Raw genomic sequence first — 17,274 nt, forward strand, 5'->3', positions numbered from 1 at the left:
TTTAGGATGGGTTTGGGATGGTTTGGGATGGTTTGGGATGGTTTGGGATGGTTTGGGATGGTTTGGGATGAGTTTGGGACAGGTTTGGGATGGGATTGGGATGGTTGGGGATGGTTGGGGATGGTTTGGGATGGGTTTGGGATGGGATTGGGATGGTTTGGGATGGGATTGGGATGGTTTGGGATGGGTTTGGGATGGTTTGGGATGGTTTGGGATGGGTTGGGTTGGTTGGGGATGGGTTTGGGATGGTTTGGGATGGTTTAGGATGGGTTTGGGATGGTTTGGGATGGTTTGGGATGGTTTGGAATGGGTTTGGGATGGTTTGGGATGGTTTGGGATGGTTTGGAATGGTTTGGGATGGTTTGGGATGGTTTGGAATGGTTTGGGATGGTTTGGAATGGGTTTGGGATGGTTTGGGATGGTTTGGGATGGGTTGGGATGGGTTGGGATGGTTTGGGATGGTTTGGGATGGTTGGGGATGGGTTTGGGATGGTTTGGGATGGTTGGGGATGGTTTGGGATGGGTTTGGGATGGGATTGGGATGGTTTGGGATGGGATTGGGATGGTTTGGGATGGTTTGGGATGGTTTGGGATGGTTTGGGATGGGATTGGGATGGTTTGGGATGGGTTTGGGATGGTTTGGGATGGGATTGGGATGGTTTGGGATGGTTTGGGATGGTTTGGGATGGGTTGGGATGGGTTGGGATGGGTTGGGATGGGTTGGGATGGTTGGGGATGGGTTTGGGATGGTTTGGGATGGGTTTGGGATGGTTTGGGATGGTTTGGGATGGTTGGGGATGGTTTGGGATGGTTGGGGATGGTTTGGGATGGTTTGGGATGGTTTGGGATGGTTTGGGATGGTTTGGGATGGGATTGGGATGGTTTGGGATGGTTTGGGATGGTTTGGGATGGTTTGGGATGGGTTGGGATGGGTTGGGATGGTTTGGGATGGGATTGGGATGGGTTTGGGATGGTTTGGGATGGTTTGGGATGGGTTTGGGATGGTTTGGGATGGTTTGGGATGGTTTGGGATGGTTTGGGATGGTTGGGGATGGTTTGGGATGGTTTGGGATGGTTTAGGATGGGTTTGGGATGGTTTGGGATGGTTTGGGATGGTTTGGGATGGTTTGGGATGGTTTGGGATGGTTTGGGATGGTTTAGGATGGGTTTGGGACGGGTTTGGGACGGGTTTGGGACAGGTTTGGGACAGGTTTGGGACGGGTTTGGGACAGGTTTGGGACAGGTTTGGGACAGGTTTGGGATAACATCATTTCTGGTTATTAATTCCCTATCAAAAAACCTTCAGATGGGAACGGTAAAAGGAGAATTATTTCTTCAGAGCTGTTCAAAGTGGTGCAGGTGCTTTTCAAACCCTCCCTGCCAACCTCCAGAGGTGAAACCAACCCAGGGCACTGGATCCTGAGCTCAGCTCCTGCCAGGGCTCCCCTTCCCAGCACGGTGCTTCCTCACATTCCCTTTGTGTTTCCAGGATGCATCCAGGGATCTGCAGGATGGGAGTTAAGCCAGAGCTGCCCATCCCCGAGCTGTGCTACCCACGGGTTTAGGCCAGGCTTTGATAAGATGGACATGGGGCTTTTCCCCTCTCTGGCTGGGACTCAAAGGCACAGCTGGGGTTTGCACAGCCAGCCCTGGATCCAGTAAATGCAGAAGACAATTCAGTATTTGCCCTTCCAATTCAGTATTTGAAATATTTGAATATTTCCTTCCAGGAAACAAACACCAATGAGTTCCCCACCCAAACTCAAGTCACCTCTTGTGCCACATTTAACCTTCAGTTATTTTCACACCTCCTTTCTACAGCTTCCACCCTGGTCTGGGCAAAATTCACAGCACCATGCACAAAACCTTGAAGGGAAAGTCATTCTGCAGCTTCCCAGCCACAGCAGATATTTTAAACTGAAAGGGCACAGGAGGATGGGCTGGGCTCAGCAAGAGGAAATCACCTTTCAGCAGCAGCTGCTGGGATTCCTCTCTGAGGAATGCAGCTTCTAGAGTGACCAGAAAGAGGAAAAAAGAGAAAGAATCAGTTGTGGTTGCTTGTGCTCCAGCCACAGAGCCCAAGGCATCCCCAGGGCAGGGACAGCAGGACCGTGTGACACAACAGTGCCAGCCTGTGGCAGGTGACACTCAGGTCACCTCTCACCTGCCCTGCCTGCCTTGGGCTCCCATCATTTCGGGATAAAGCAGATAAATCCCATCCCCGTGTGATCCAGGACACAGCAGGGCAGGCAGGGGACACCCCAGGGCCAGCTGACACCTTCACAGGAAATATTTGGGAGCTCAAAGGTCCAATTAAACGCCCTTTTCTCTAAAAATGATGAATTAATGTAATGTAGAAAACACAGATTCCTTGGTGAGGATGGTCTGAAATAGAAAAAACCTGGAGATGTCAGCATTCAGCACTTTTATTTCTGCCTTGCTCTGGTGAACTTTGGGATCTGTTATCCATTGCCTGCCTGGGAGCCTCAGCTGCTGCCTGGCTCGGCAGGTATTTTACAATACATTTAATCTTTATATAGAAACCACAATTGTACCTGCTAAAACACTCCCCAGTCACCAAAGAAAGAAAACAAAAGAGACATTTTCTTCTTGCTGCGCTCTTTTTTTCAGCCTTTAGACTTTAAAAAGGGCACCTTTTCTGTAGCTCTTTTTCTATAACTATGTGGGTTATACACTTTTTTTTTTATTTTAAAGATGCAACAGCCATCTCCATGAAGTGTTGTGGTGCCCAAGAGTTCAGGTACCTACCTGAAAACCCTGAAACTGAAACATGAAACCAAAGTGCAGGATTTTTGATAAATGCCAAGGGCAGCAGATGAGCAGAGCTGCTCCAGTGCAGGTGGAACTGGAGCCCAGTTTAATGCTCGTGCTCTAAACTCACCCCCTCCTCATTCAGGGGTTTTAAATTCCTTTCCTTGCCATTTATCTCCTCCTTCTTCCTGCCTTTCTTTGAGCCTTTTTGGGCTCTCCTGGAGGAGTTTCCTTGCTGCCAAACAAGGGGGCACAAACCTCTCTCTGCTCCTCTTGTGCCCCTCATGGTGACACTGCCTGAGCTGGACCACGACCTCCCCTTTGCAATTCTGGCCTTGTTCCAGGGAATCTCCCTCCAGCTGAGCATCCAATCTCCTCCAGGCTCTGATTCCTTCGTTATTTTTAATTTTGGCAATTAAAGTATTTGTTGTTCTTATTGCCAGCAATTATCTCCAAGGAGAGCACAGGACACGAATTAACCAGGAGGGTGCCAGGGGGGCAGAGCAGAGCCCTGGGCTGTGTCATGTCCGTGTCCTGCCCCTGCTTCCCTCAGCCAGGAGGAATTCCCTCATGGAAAGGGTGCTTGGAACTGCCCAGGGAGCGCCCATCCCTGGAGGTGGAAGGTGGGAGGAGGAAGGAGCATCACCAGGCAGGGAGTGGCTGTCAGTTCCTGGGCAGTGACAGGGGACAGCAGGATTTGTCACTGCAGAGCCTGGGCTGGGCCCAGGGGGAGCAGGGGGCTCCTGAGGAAAGGAGATTCCTTCATGAAAGGCAGAAAAGCATCAGACACAAAGTGGGACAAATTGGTTCTGTCCAGGATGGGAGAGGGGAAAGGACAGAGCCAGTTCAGTGGCAAAGCAGCGATTCCAGGAAGATTTCCCAGTCCCTGGGCTGACTCCTCTCTTTTGTAGGAGATCACAGAGACCACAGCTGCTGCCTGTGAGGATCCTGGACACTGCAAGAATTTTACCCAGAGTGATTTTCCTCCTCAGATCATCTCATCCTGTCCTTCCTCTTTTTCTGTCCCTCTGCAAGAGCCCACAGCTTCTCCCAAGCCACTCTCTGCTGTCACCAAGGCATCTCCAGTGATGCATGAACTGTCCCTAACCTTGACTTTTATCCCAGGAAATCCAGTGCCATCACCTGCAGCTCCCTGCTTTCTCTCTCCAGCTCAGTTTTGTCTGCTGGGGAAGTGCACATGGGCAGATAAGCACATGCTGGCAGCACATTAATTGCTTTACAGCAGTTAGAGAGCTGCAGAAGCAACTTCTTGGGGGTGTTTTTTCCAGGAGCAGGCACTGGGAGTGAGGAGAAGAACCCTCTGTGCAGCAATCAGTGTCTCCAACACTCTCCAGAGGGGAAGCAATCAGCACCAGCCACAACCTTTACTCCTTAAACTTCCCCAGAGGGAACATTTCAAAGCATCAAAAGGATTTAAACCTGTCCAGCTGCTGCTGAGCCATAATTAACAGTTGCACAGTCAGCTCCCACTGCGGCTGACAAAGCCTCAGCAGCAAATCCTCTCTTTATCACACTGCTGGAGTATTTATAGAGCCACAGCCTGGCAGGGGGCAGAGGAAGGAGGAGAACAGGTGAGCTGCTTACCAGGGGGGATAACATTTCCTTTCAGCTGCCTGGCCCTTCCTCAGCCCCTGGGGAAGCTCCAGGAGGGATCCTGGGGTGCAGCCTTTGGCTCTGGGACGGCTCCTGGGGCCGGTCCCCAGCTGGAACTTTGGCAACCAGGGGAACTCGGGCTGGTGTCCTCAGCAGGAGCCTTTCCACCCCCAGGAACTGCCCCTTCCTGCTCTCATCTGCCTCCTCCAGGAGACCCAAGTGATGGAGGCCACAGCTCTGCTCATAAACTGACCTTGGACCGTGTCATTTGTCCCTCCCCTGTAGCATTTACAGCCCTGGGCCTCTTCACAGAAAGTGATATAAAAATAGCAATTCTCCTCGAGTGCCCTGGCAGAGGGTGGGGACAGGAGGAGCACTGGGGTTGTTTGACCCGTGGGCTGGAAGGGGATGCTGGAGCTGGTGGGATGGGAGAGCTGGGAAAGCAGGAAGGGCGAGGGTTGTCAGCAGGATCCCAGGTGCTGCAGAGGACAGGGAAGGAGATTATCACCCCTGACATCTGCTGGGTACCTCTGTGGCATTGTCCCAGTTGCCCACACGATGATCCGTGTCCCACGGCAGGATCTCTGCTCTGGATTGCACCAGGCTGTGCCAGGGAATTACCAGCACTGGATTTATTTCCTGCTGTGCCTTTATGACCCCACTGAGACCGTAAATGCCTCTAAAGTCTAACTAAAACAGTTTAAGTTTCTCCATAAACAGTCTTGTAAAGCAATGCTGCTCAAAAGGGGAAGGGGGGTCAGGAGGTTTTTACTACCTGGCTCTTGAGCCCCTGAACTGCCCCACTCCTCTTTGTTCTGTAACTCCCTGGGGAGTTTCCTCATGCTGGGATGGCCTGAGAGGGTCCTTGGAAAGAGCTCCTGGGATCTGCATCCCACCCACACCCGGAGCACAAATATCCATCCCTCCCTGCCAGGAGATCTTTGTTCAGCCCCCCCGGCACAGCCTTGCCCCAAGGACTGCAAACAGCCGGGCACACCGTTTAAAATAATTTTTAAACCCATTTGAAATCATCTTTTAAGCACAAAAAGGCATTTTCCTCAGCACAGCCACGGGATTCCTTTTCCACACACTTTATTTACAGCAGTCTCCCGTCCCTGGGCTTCCAAGCCACAGTTCCCTCCAGCTGGATTTCTTTTGGGAATGGGATGATGCTCACGGCCCCTGCAGTGGCAGGGGTGGAATGGGGTGAGTTTTGGGGTCCCTCTCATGGCAGGGGTGGATTGGGGTGAGTTTTGGGGTCCCTCTCATGGCAGAGATGGAATGGGGTGAGTTTTGGGGTCCCTCTCATGGCAGGGGTGGATTGGGGTGAGTTTTGGGGTCCCTCTCATGACAGGGGTGGATTGGGGTGAGTTTTGGGGTCCCTCTCATGACAGAGATGGAATGGGGTGAGTTTTGGGGTCCCTCTCATGGCAGGGGTGGATTGGGGTGAGTTTTGGGGTCCCTCTCATGGCAGGGGTGGATTGGGGTGAGTTTTGGGGTCCCTGTCATGGCAGGGGTGGATTGGGGTGAGTTTTGGGGTCCCTCTCATGGCAGGGGTGGAATGGGGTGAGTTTTGGGGTCCCTCTCATGGCAGGGGTGGATTGGGGTGAGTTTTGGGGTCCCTTCCCGAATTCCCGGCAATTCCCGGCCCCGCACGTGGCTCACTCGCGCCCCCCAGCGCCCACGGGGGGCAGGCGCAGCTCCCCCGTCCTCCCGTGCTCAGCCCTCCCCAAACCCCTTCCAGATCCTTCTGCCCCATCCCGAGCATCCTCCCGTGCTCAGCTCTGCCCAAACCCCTTCCAGATCCTTCTGCCCCATCCCGAGCATCCTCCCGAGCATCCTCCCGTGCTCAGCCCTCCCCAAACCCCTTCCAGATCCTTCTGCCCCATCCCGAGCATCCTCCCGTGCTCAGCCCTCCCCAAACCCCTTCCAGATCCTTCTGCCCCATCCCGAGCATCCTCCCGAGCATCCTCCCGTGCTCAGCCCTCCCCAAACCCCTTCCAGATCCTTCTGCCCCATCCCGAGCATCCTCCCGAGCATCATCCCGTGCTCAGCGCTCCCCAAACCCCTTCCAGATCCTTCTGCCCCATCCCGAGCATCCTCCCGTGCTCAGCGCTCCCCAAACCCCTTCCAGATCCTTCTGTCCCATCCCGAGCATCATCCCGAGCATCCTCCCGTGTTCAGCCCTCCCCAAACCCCTTCCAGATCCTTCTGCCCCATCCCGAGCATCCTCCCGTGCTCAGCCCTCCCCAAACCCCTCTCTGACCCTTCTGCCCCATCCCAGCCCCTCCTGCTCTCTCTGGTGGCCCAAACACCGAACCTGCTCCCTTTGGAAGCCTTTCCTCGCACCAGGGCTACAAAGACACCTGCAAGTTCACATCTCCGGGCTCGGGGAGAGCAGCCTGTGCGTCCCTGCTGTCCCCGCGGTGGCAGCGCTCAGCAAACTGCACGGCATCGTGGATGCTGTGGAAGGGCAGCTGGCCCCCAGTGCCTGCCTGGCCGGCCCAGCCTCCCTCCCGGAGCTGCCGGCGGATGGAGGGGTTGCAGTTGGCCAGGAGCACCTGGACCCCCACCCCCAGGTAGTCGTGGTGCGTCTCCTTCAGCACAGAGAGCCCCGCGGTGTCTATGAACTGCATGGCCCCGCAGTCCAGGATTAGGGTGTGCATGTCCCTGCAGGGGGGACGGGCTGGAGGTGTCTCAGCCCTTCTCCTGGCCTGCTTCAGGCAGCCAAACCCATCCCCAGAGCTCCTGCTGCTGCCTGTGTCTGTGGTGGCCCCCGGGCCGGGGTGGCTGGTGGCCAGCAGCACGGGATTGACCCCGGTTTTCTGGTACAGCACAGCCCTGAAATAATCCTTGTTGACGTAGTAGAGGGAGCACTCGAAGCGGAAGATTTTGATGTTGGCGATGCTGCTGAGCTGTTTGTAGGTGGCCTGGTCCTCGTAGATCTCCCTGTTGCTGACCTTGCCCAGGAGCGTGGCCCGGGGTCTCTGCGTGCGGAAGATGATGCAGAGCAGGGAGAAGCAAACGCCCACGAGGAGCCCGATCTCCGTGGTGACCAGCGTGGAGCACAGCATGGTTGCCCACCACACCACCGTGTCCAGCTTGCTGAGCTGCCACATCCTGGGGGTGTCCCGGAACTTGCTGAGGCCGCCCCGCAGGTTGACGATGGTGACCACCCCCAGGATGGAGGTCTGGAGCGAGTAGAAGAGCGGGGAGATCCACAGCAGCACCAGCAGCAGCACCAGGGAGGTGACCAGCCCCGACACCTGGGTCTGGCTCCCCGTGGACTCCTTCAGCAGCGTCTTGGTCAGGGCAGCAGAGCTGGCAAAGCAGTAGAAGAAGGAAGGGATGAGGTTGCACATGCCGATGGCGATCATCTCCTGGTTGGCGCTGACGGCGTAGCCGTGCTTTTTGCCGAAGATTTCTGCCAGGGACACGGTCATGGCGAAGCCAATGACAGCGATGGGCAGAGCGTCCAGTGCCAGGCTGGGAAACAGGCTGCTGTCAGGGACAGTGGGCTTCCTGAAACCCGTGGGGATGTCCCCACACACAGCGGCCTGGTAGCGCTGCTCAAAGTTAAAGTAGTGGGAGACGACCGTGGCTACGATGACCACCAGCAGCTCGATGGGGAACGGGGCCTTCATCCTCTCCTTGTAGCGCTCGTTGAGCTCCTTGACGGGCACTATGATGGCCAAAGCCACCAGGCTGGTGAGCAGGTCACAGATGTTGGTGCTGTGGATGTGCCTGAAAAGGTCCACCCAGGTGAGGATGAAGGAGCCCACCCCCTCGTGACGAGGGATTTTCAGGCCCAGCAGATATTTCATCTGGGAGGTGATGATGGTGAGGCTGGAGCCGGTCACGAAGCCCCCCAGCAGAGGCTCTGACAGGTAGACAGCCACGAAGCCCATCTGTAAAAGCCCCAGCAGGACCTGAAAAGAGAACCAGCCACAGCTTTAGCATGGGCTGCAAGGGGTGGCTGGTGCTTGGTGTCACTTTGCTGCCGCTTTAGCAGCCCTGGCTACTGGGGTAGCGCTGTCTGTGGATGTGCTGAGCATTCCACGTGAGGAATTTGTCTCCAGGAGTTAATCTGGGGTATGGAAAACTAGAGAGAGCCACCTTTAACGCTTCTCTGTGACTGGGGATCTGTCCCTGCTGCTGCCTCCTCACAAGCAGCCCCCACAGAGCAGCTCTGGGCATCACTCATTTGTGATGCTCTGAATTTGGGATTTTGGATTTGGAATCCACGGTCCCAGTGGAAAATCCTGGAACTGCTCAGTGACAGCTCGGCCTAGGCAGTGGGGACAGTGCCAGGGCCCTTGAGGGTGGTCCTTGCTCTAAGCTGCAGGACTGAGCTGGTGGGAAGGTGGTTCACAGATCCTTCTCTTCTCTTGCCGTGTCTGATCCTGAGGATGTGTCAGACACTTCCAGGACCTGGCTGGAGGAAACCACCCCCCATTCAGCTGTGTCTGCACTTTTAAAATCACTGCATTCACAGAGATTCAAGGCTGTCAGGGTCTAGAAATGTTTCTCGGGACTCCTAAGTCTGAACCAACACTCAGAGATCTCGAGCTTGGAGAAACCCCTAGGAGGAAACAGCACAAGAGCGAACGCTTGTACCTGGTAAAGACCAACCAGAAAGCTCAAGGAGAGGGCCACGGTGATGGCGTAGCAGCTCCTGTCACAGGCCTCTGTCCCGTTCCTGGGGGAGCTGGAGTTGTCCCCGAGGGCAGCACCGCTGTCCCCGTACCCTGCCAGCTGCAGGTGGCGCGTCACCGACTGCCCCACCATGAGACACAGCACCCCGAAGGAGCCCACGCTGGCGTGGCGCGACGTGGCCGTGGCCGCGTAGATGATGTTGCAGAAGAAGTTGGTGTAGATGCCGTAGATGGGGTCCTGGTTGGCCAGCAGGGAGTAGGAGATGGACTGAGGGATGGCCACAATCCCCACCAGGAGCCCCGAAACGACGTCCCCGAGCAGTTGGGTGCGGGGGCTGTAGCGGGGCAGCCACTCCAGCACGGGCAGCAGCCGGCGCAGGGAACTGCCCAGGCATCGGGGGCTGCAGCTGCAGGCAGCTCTGGCTCGCTCCAGGATCAGCTCCCTGCTGCTGCTGCAGCCTCGGGGCTCCTGCTCCTCCAGGGTGATAAAAGTGGCAGGAGCCTCCTGAGCTTTGCTGGACGTGTCCTCCATGGCCCCAGCGCAGCTAAGGCAGAAATGAGCACATCAGGAGGAATCTCAGAAAAGTAAAACCTTGTGAAATCGGGCCTTGCTCTGCTGAATTAACAGCTGCAGGTTCCCATCAGAAAGAATCAAAGGAGAATCAGTTTGCATAACAATCTATTCTTGTAAAGAAAAATAGGCTGCACCTGTAACAACAACAAAATCTGTCCCATGAGAATCATGAGGAAAATATGTAAACTAAGGAAAAATAGAGAGATTTGATATTTATACACCCTGGCCACTTACTGACCAATAAAATGAGTGCCAGTGTACAGTCAGGCAATTTAACACATTTTATCCCTATAAAAATTTAACACATTTTATCCCTATAAATTAAGAGCTGTGCAATAAAGACGGGCTTTTCTGCCTGAAGAAATCAGAGTCCTGGCTGTGTGGGAAATAACCTCAGACAAATCAAACAAAAGCATTTTCCCAAGGTTGATTTGTTTGTTGTCATTTATGGACTTGATTAACCCCAACCCCCAAATCAGGGGTCACCCCCCGTGCTCCCTCCCCATCCCTCTTCACTGAACTTCACTGAATTTCAGTGAAATTTCACTGAAACTAAAACTCCTCCAAGAACTCTGACTGCTGTTGAGACACTGCTACTTAGGCAAAAAACTTATTTTGGAAATGTTAAGATATTCCAAGGGATACTTTAGGAACCAAGATGTGGGTAAGGTAATCAATTAATTAATTTATAATTAATATTATAATAATTGTAATTATAGATAATAAATAGTATAGATAATTATATAGAATATATAATATTATTTCTTATTATTTAGTATTATTAATTAGTTATTAATAAGGGAAATAATTATTTGTGTGATTAATTTGCAAATTAATTTTCCCTTCAACACTACATAATTTTAAATTTCACCAGTGGCTTGCATCAAACAAGGGCTCCCATCTGCAGAATGAAACCATCCTGCTTTTTCAGGCTGGTTAAGAAACAGAGACACCTTCCAAGCTTTTCAGTCAAAATGCAGCTGCAACAAAAGCACCTTTTTGTGAGAACTGAAGGACAGACAGAGAAAAAAACACTCCTGAGGGGAGACCCAGGCTGTGGTTTGGGAATGAACTGGGGTGAGGAGAAATCCCATTCCCCTGCCCTCACACATCACCAAGTCTGACTCTTGTGGTGCCCAAGAGCTCAGGTACCTGCCTGAAAACCCTAAAACTGAATCATGAAACCAAAGTGCAGGATTTGGAATAAATGCCAAGGGCAGCAGATGAGCAGAGCTGCTCCAGGAACTGGAGTTAATCCCCATTCTTACCTCTGGCCAAAAGTTGGGTGTTCCCTCCCCACCTGGGGCTTCTCCCCTGGGGACAGACCTGCAGCACCCCCTGGGCACAGGGAAACCTGGCCCAGGAGCCTCTTCCCTCGGGATCTGAGCTCCTGAACCAAGCCATGGCTCTTTTATCAGCTGCTGGAGATGGTGCAGCCACCCAACAGAGCTGTGTTTGGGAAACAAACACCATGCTGAGAGGGTATTTTGGCTGACAACTCCTCCTGGACACCAAGAATGATTGAAGGGGCTCAGAGAAGTGGTCCTGCCAGATAAGAGGATTGCTTGGATCTGGAGAAGTGTTTGCTAAACAAGGGGAATGATGGAAAAAACCTCTCTGCTCTGCCCCTCCCTGAACTGAGCGAGCTCAGGTCCTGCTGGGCTTCTCTGCTCAGGTTTTCATCTATTCTGGACAAGCTTTTGTGCCAAAAACCAAGAAGCAAAGCTCGTTCCAGAACGAGTTTCCTTTCCTGGCAGTTTTTCCCCCACACAGGCTCTGTAAAGCAGAGAGCAAAGCTGTGGTGCCACAGGTTATTTCAGGGAGACAGCAGAACTTTGGATGTGCCAAATCTACACAATTCACATTTTGCAGAGCCTTTTAGAGACCAGCACACGTAACAAGGGGCTTTGCTGTGCAGAAACACAACTGGGAGAAGAGCAGGGTCGTATTATTTGGTAAAGGTGAGCAATTGCACCAGCAGCCAGGAAAAAAAGGACTGTTCATCACCCTGAATGGAAAGAGCAGCCTCATAAATACCAGCTGGAACTGCTCTGCCCTTGGCAGCTGTGCCAACAACCTCCACCAGACCTCTCAGCACACACCCCCACTCCCCTTGCTCTGTCTCCTTCTTTTCCATCTCTTTTCCATTGAGCTAATCCAGATTTTTTGGTTGTTCCATGCCCCATGGATAAATGCCTGCCAGACAAGGCCTTTCCTTGGAGAGGGGGCTGAGAGCACAGGGGGCACTGGGAGAGCTGGAGTGGGGATGGAGAGGTGGAATTTCCACAGGGTTTGGATGTATCTGCTGGGGATACACCCTGAGGGAAGAGAAGGGGAAAAGCAGCATCCTGAGCTACATTTATCTCATCAGGGGAAGTCTGGATCTCGGTAATTAGGAGTAAATAAATAAGAAACACCCGTGTTCTCTGGCAGCAGGAGAAAATGAGAGCACATGCTAAGGAGGCAGCTGCTCCATGTTTTTATCTATTTATATCAATTCTCTTTCCCCTGCCATTCCTCCAGAGCTCGTGGATTTCCAGGTGCACAGCTGAGAGTTCCCCTCTCCCTTCCCCTGCTCTCAGAATCTCACTCCATCTTTCCTTGGCCTCCTCATTCCTCCTGTGCTGGGATGATCCTTTCACACTTTGTACACTTCCTAGTTACAGCTCATTTTGTGCCTTGGCCTGGATGATGTGGTCTCTACTCACTCATTTTCTTTTTCCATTTTCTTCCCTCACAAATTACCCAAATTTCCATTTTCTCTATGGATCCTTCATCTTGAAATTCACTGAAGAAGTGATGAGTCAGCCATTGAAGAGCTGGCCAGGCTGGACTTTTGATTGTTCCCTGGGATGAGACACAGCTGAGCACAATCCATCTTTGGGTTTGATCTAATTTAGGAAGATCCAGCTCTGGATCTCTGGATCTCTGCCCTGTCCAGCACAAAAATGGGACAAACACTTTTTCTTGCGTGGCAGGATTTAGGTTACCTCAGCCTCCAGCCTGCTGCCACTGCCTGCTGCTGCTTTTCTTTCCAAATTCCATCTTCATTTATATATTCTGGAGCTCTTTTATTTGTTAAGATTTCCGTTATGCCCTGATAGGGCTTGGGAAGAGCCTTGAAGCTCTTCCCCCTCTCTGAGGCTTCTGCCTCCAATCCTTCCCTGCCATCTTCCCCCAAAACTTTTTTCTCCCCTTCCTTGTGTTCAAATTCCCAGTTGTTTTTGTATACTCAGATGATAAATATCTATTTCAATATATTCCATACTTTAAAATACTCCAGATTTTTTGCAGTTCCCAAGCTCCCTGTCCCCGCTGGTTTCCCAGTGAGTTTGGTTCTCTGTGCTGGAAATTCCAGCTGTGGGCACTGAGGAGAGGCCACTCCACGTCCTCCATCCCAGCAGAGGGGCTGTAAAACACCCTTGGTGACATCTCTGCAATTCCATTTTCTGGATGAGGTGAGGCAAGGGCAGAAAACACCAAAGTTTCACATTTTCTGTGGGAAATGCATGACAAAAATGAAACCCAGCAGGGACCTTCAGGTGACCTTGAGCCACCCAGGGCTGTGCTGCCTTCCCCATGCAAGGTCAGCACAGCTGGAACAGTTTGTTTCCAAAAGCTTCTTCCAGCCTTGCTCTTTATTGCCACTATAAACTCGCTCCATGTTCAGCTCCATGGGCTGGGCTGGGCTGCACAGACCATTTTGGACAATGCAGGTGGAGACAGGACCCTGCCTGTGCTTTCCAGAGCATGAAATCCAAAGTTTTTATTCCTGGCATGGAGTGTGAGCAATTGAACATCCATCCATCCCATCCATCCATCCATCCATCCATCCATCCATCCATCCATCCATCCATCATCCATCCATCATCCATCCATCATCCATCCATCATCCATCCATCATCCATCCATCATCCATCCATCATCCATCATCCATCATCCATCCATCCATCCATCATCCATCATCCATCATCCATCCATCATCCATCCATCCATCCATCCATCATCCATCCATCCATCCATCATCCATCCATCCATCCATCATCCATCCATCCATCATCCATCCATCATCCATCATCCATCCATCCATCCATCATCCATCCATCCATCCATCCATCATCCATCATCCATCCATCCATCCATCCATCATCCATCCATCCATCCATCCATCCATCATCCATCCATCATCCATCATCCATCCATCCCATCCATCCATCCATCCATCCCATCCATCCATCCATCATCCATCCATCATCCATCCATCCATCCATCCATCCATCCATCATCCATCCATCATCCATCCATCATCCATCATCCATCATCCATCCATCATCCATCCATGGATCCATCATCCATCCATCCATCCATCCATCATCCATCATCCATCATCCATCCATCATCCATCATCCATCCATCCATCATCCATCCATCCATCCATCATCCATCATCCATCCATCATCCATCCATCATCCATCCATCCATCATCCATCCATCCATCCATCATCATCCATCATCCATCCATCCATCCATCCATCCATCATCCATCATCCATCATCCATCCATCATCCATCCCATCATCCATCCATCATCCATCCATCATCCATCATCCATCCATCCATCCATCCATCATCCATCCATCATCCATCCATCATCCATCCATCCATCCATCCATCATCCATCCATCCATCATCCATCCATCCATCCATCATCCATCCATCCATCATCCATCATCCATCCATCATCCATCCATCCATCCATCCATCATCCATCCATCCATCATGCATCATCCATCCACCCATCATCCATCCATCCATCATCCATCCATCCATCCATCCATCCATCCATCATCCATCATCCATCCATCATCCATCATCCATCCATCCATCATCCATCCATTATCCATCATCCATCCATCCATCCATCATCCATCCATCCATCATCCATCATCCATCATCCATCCATCCATCCATCCATCATCCATCATCCATCATCCATCCATCATCCATCATCCATCCATCATCCATCATCCATCATCCATCCATCATCCATCCATCCATCCATCATCCATCCATCATCCATCCATCCATCCATCCATCCATCCATCCATCATCCATCTGCAGCCTGGTGAGAAACAGAGCAGAGCAGACAAGCTCCAGGTACAAGGAAATGTGGGAACAGCAGCCGCTGTTTCCAGCTCCAAGTTAGCAAAAATCATGGAATTTCCTGTGTCTGTGATTGTTATCCAGGCATTTTGCAACAGGTAAATGCAGCAAGTTGAACTCTGTGCTGCTGTGTCAATGATTCCCTTTTGTTTTAGTGTTGGCACCTCCAGTTTTCCTCGGGTTTAACTGCTCTGCACAAAGGGGTCCTGGTTTGCTTTAGGGTTTGTAAATACATTTGTGATTATTTGGCTTCTGGAAGCCTCTCAGGGCCAGCCTGACTTAGGATGTGGCTGCACCCACTGCTCCCCAGCACTTAGATCACAATTTTTATTAAAAAAAGTAAATAAAAATAGGAGTGAGCCAGGTAAAGGTGCCAGGTTAAGAGAGATGCTTTTCCTCACCTTCAGCTGGGGGGTTGGACAGGATGGCTGCCAGGTCAGCTTCACTTGAAATGTATTTAATGCAAAACAGCATCTTTTTTTAAGGGGAAAACAAGGAAAATGAGACAAGCCCAGAACTGGTGCCACTGCTGAGATGGCAAAATGCAACAGAAGTAGCCAAGGGAAAAAAAAAGCTGAACAGAACCTCTCCAGTTGTTTCTTGGAAAGGAATTATTTGCATTTCTGCAAGAGATAACACATCCCAGGAAACAGAGCAGTTTTTGCACCCCCCTGTTCGCTGGCAGGGGCTCCAACAGGGCAAAGATAACACAAATACTGAGAGGCCAAAAATGTCACTGCCCCTGGGACTGTATGTGGGGGCTGAGAGGGAGCAGGGGAACTACAAATAAACAGCAATAAAGAATATTTTCACTCCTGGAAGATGGGAAAAAAAAAGAGCCAAGCACATCAGCTCCAGAGGTTTTGGGGAACATTTTGTCTTTATACAACAAGGATGAAATTAATTCCTTACCAGCTTTTGCTGCCCCTTGTTGCTGTCCCCAGGTTTTTCCCTGCTTGACACATTCCCAGATTATCCAGTTAATTACTGGAAGGGCTGTAATGGCTCTGCAAAGAGGTTAAATTGATTCCAGATGAATACAGTGGAGTCAAAGCATGGAGAACACATTTCTATTTCATACTGAGTTGCACCCAGCCCAGGCTGTCATTGTTTGGGGGGTGAGGACCTGGCACAGGGGGCCCAGAAAAGCTGCCCCATCCCTGGAAGTGTCCAAATCCAGCTTGGACAGGGCTTGGAGCTGACCTGGGACAGTGGAAGGTGTTTGGAATGAGATGATCTTCCAACCCAGTGCAGAACTTCCTCCTAACACCCAATCCAATCTCCTGCCACGTGACAATATTGGCTCTTCCATCAGATTTTAAACAGAAGGAGAAGCTTTTTCCCACCACTCAAACACTGGGATGCTGTCACAGGGTGTGGTGGGAGTCAAGAGGTTTGGGAACAGTGGTGGTGAAGCTTCTTCCTGAGGAAGTGCTGCAAAAGCTGTAACAAAGCACTGAGAAGTTTGTGTGGAGGGTTCTGAAGGGGCTGGAGCCCTGGGACTCCTGTCCCAAGCAGCCCCCCGAGGCAGGAGATGGGGCTGGGGGCTCCCACCAGGTGCAGCAGCGTGGATGGCAAGGCTCAGTTAACCCAGGTAAGGCAGAGCCTAAAGCAGCACAGGTAAAAGCTGGCAGCAGGTTAGGTTAGGCTAAACCTGCTTGTCTCAGCTGTGAACCAGGCTCGTTTTGCTGGAGGTAAAGGTTGTTCTCTGCTTTCCAGGAGGAAGCTCCTGCGGGCACTCCCCACACCCCAGCGCTCCTTTCACTCTGTTGTTGGCACCAAGACAGAAATTGCAGCCTGTGCATGGAGGTCCCCTAAGGTAAAAGGCATCCTCAGGTAAAAGCTGAGCCATGCTGGGCCAGGAAAGTGTTTTCCATAACTCAAGGACATGTTTGCAGCCACAATGTCACAGGAGCTGCCCAGAACTGCCCTCACTGCTGCTCACAGGTTTTTCTGGCTCTTACTGGCCATGACCTGAGCAAGCAGAACCTGGGATGGAACCACAGAATAAAGGGAAAGGACTCACAAGGACCATCAAAGTCCAGCTCCTGGCCCAAAATCCCACCATGGGCATCCCTGGAGTGTTGTCCAAGCTCTCCTGGAGCTCTCGGGGCTGGGACCATTCCCTGGGGAGCCTGGGCAGGGCCAGCACCCTCTGGGGGAAGAACCTTTCCCAAAATCCAACCCAAACCTCCCCTGGCCCAGCTTGATTTATCTCAAGGAACACCAAAACACACAGCAGCGATTTTGCAAGGCCGGGTATGCAGTACCAGGTGCTGTAACTACACCTATTGTAAAGTGTGAGTAGCAGCAAACCCGGCCATTCCCACAGCTCAGGAATTCAGGCCTGGCCCACAGGAGGGTGCTGCTCCCCGGCACATGGCACATCACTGTCCCCACACGCTGATTTTGGTTATTCATGCCACAACAAACGCCTGGGGCACAGCAATCAGGGGCTGGGACTCACCACTTAAACACACACAAAAAAAACCCAAAG

The 17,274-nt window shown here is 51.9% G+C and overlaps 1 protein-coding gene across 4 annotated transcripts; it reads right to left on the bottom strand.

Moving 5' to 3' along the window:
- Positions 1 to 6,665: 6,665 nt before the first annotated feature.
- On the bottom strand, positions 6,666 to 10,989 carry LOC131584019 (sulfate transporter-like). 4 transcript variants are annotated; one of them, XM_058848741.1, is made up of 3 exons: positions 10,884 to 10,989; positions 9,004 to 9,586; positions 6,666 to 8,315 (listed from the first exon to the last, which is right to left on the bottom strand). In XM_058848741.1, exons 2-3 carry the CDS (start codon positions 9,571 to 9,573, stop codon positions 6,741 to 6,743), a joined length of 2,145 nt encoding a protein of 714 aa, XP_058704724.1. In that variant the 5' UTR covers positions 9,574 to 9,586; positions 10,884 to 10,989; the 3' UTR covers positions 6,666 to 6,740. The 4 variants fall into 4 exon arrangements, with proteins under 4 accessions (XP_058704724.1, XP_058704723.1, XP_058704727.1 ...); XM_058848740.1 differs by having other exon boundaries at positions 9,004 to 9,749; positions 10,884 to 10,986; XM_058848744.1 differs by having other exon boundaries at positions 9,004 to 9,669; positions 10,884 to 10,980.
- Positions 10,990 to 17,274: the final 6,285 nt, after the last annotated feature.

Source organism: Poecile atricapillus, chromosome 13 (assembly GCF_030490865.1).
Source record: "Poecile atricapillus isolate bPoeAtr1 chromosome 13, bPoeAtr1.hap1, whole genome shotgun sequence".
Lineage (NCBI taxonomy): Eukaryota > Metazoa > Chordata > Aves > Passeriformes > Paridae > Poecile > Poecile atricapillus.

What these genes read in the sequence shown, in the direction of transcription:
- LOC131584019 (XM_058848741.1), bottom strand. Translation starts at nt 9,573, where the DNA reads ATGGAGGACACGTCCAGCAAAGCTCAGGAGGCTCCTGCCACTTTTATC. An exon ending in TTCTGGTTGGTCTTTACCAG is followed by an intron (nt 8,316 to 9,003) that starts GTACAAGCGTTC and finishes TTCTCTTTTCAG; the next exon opens with GTCCTGCTGGGGCTTTTACA.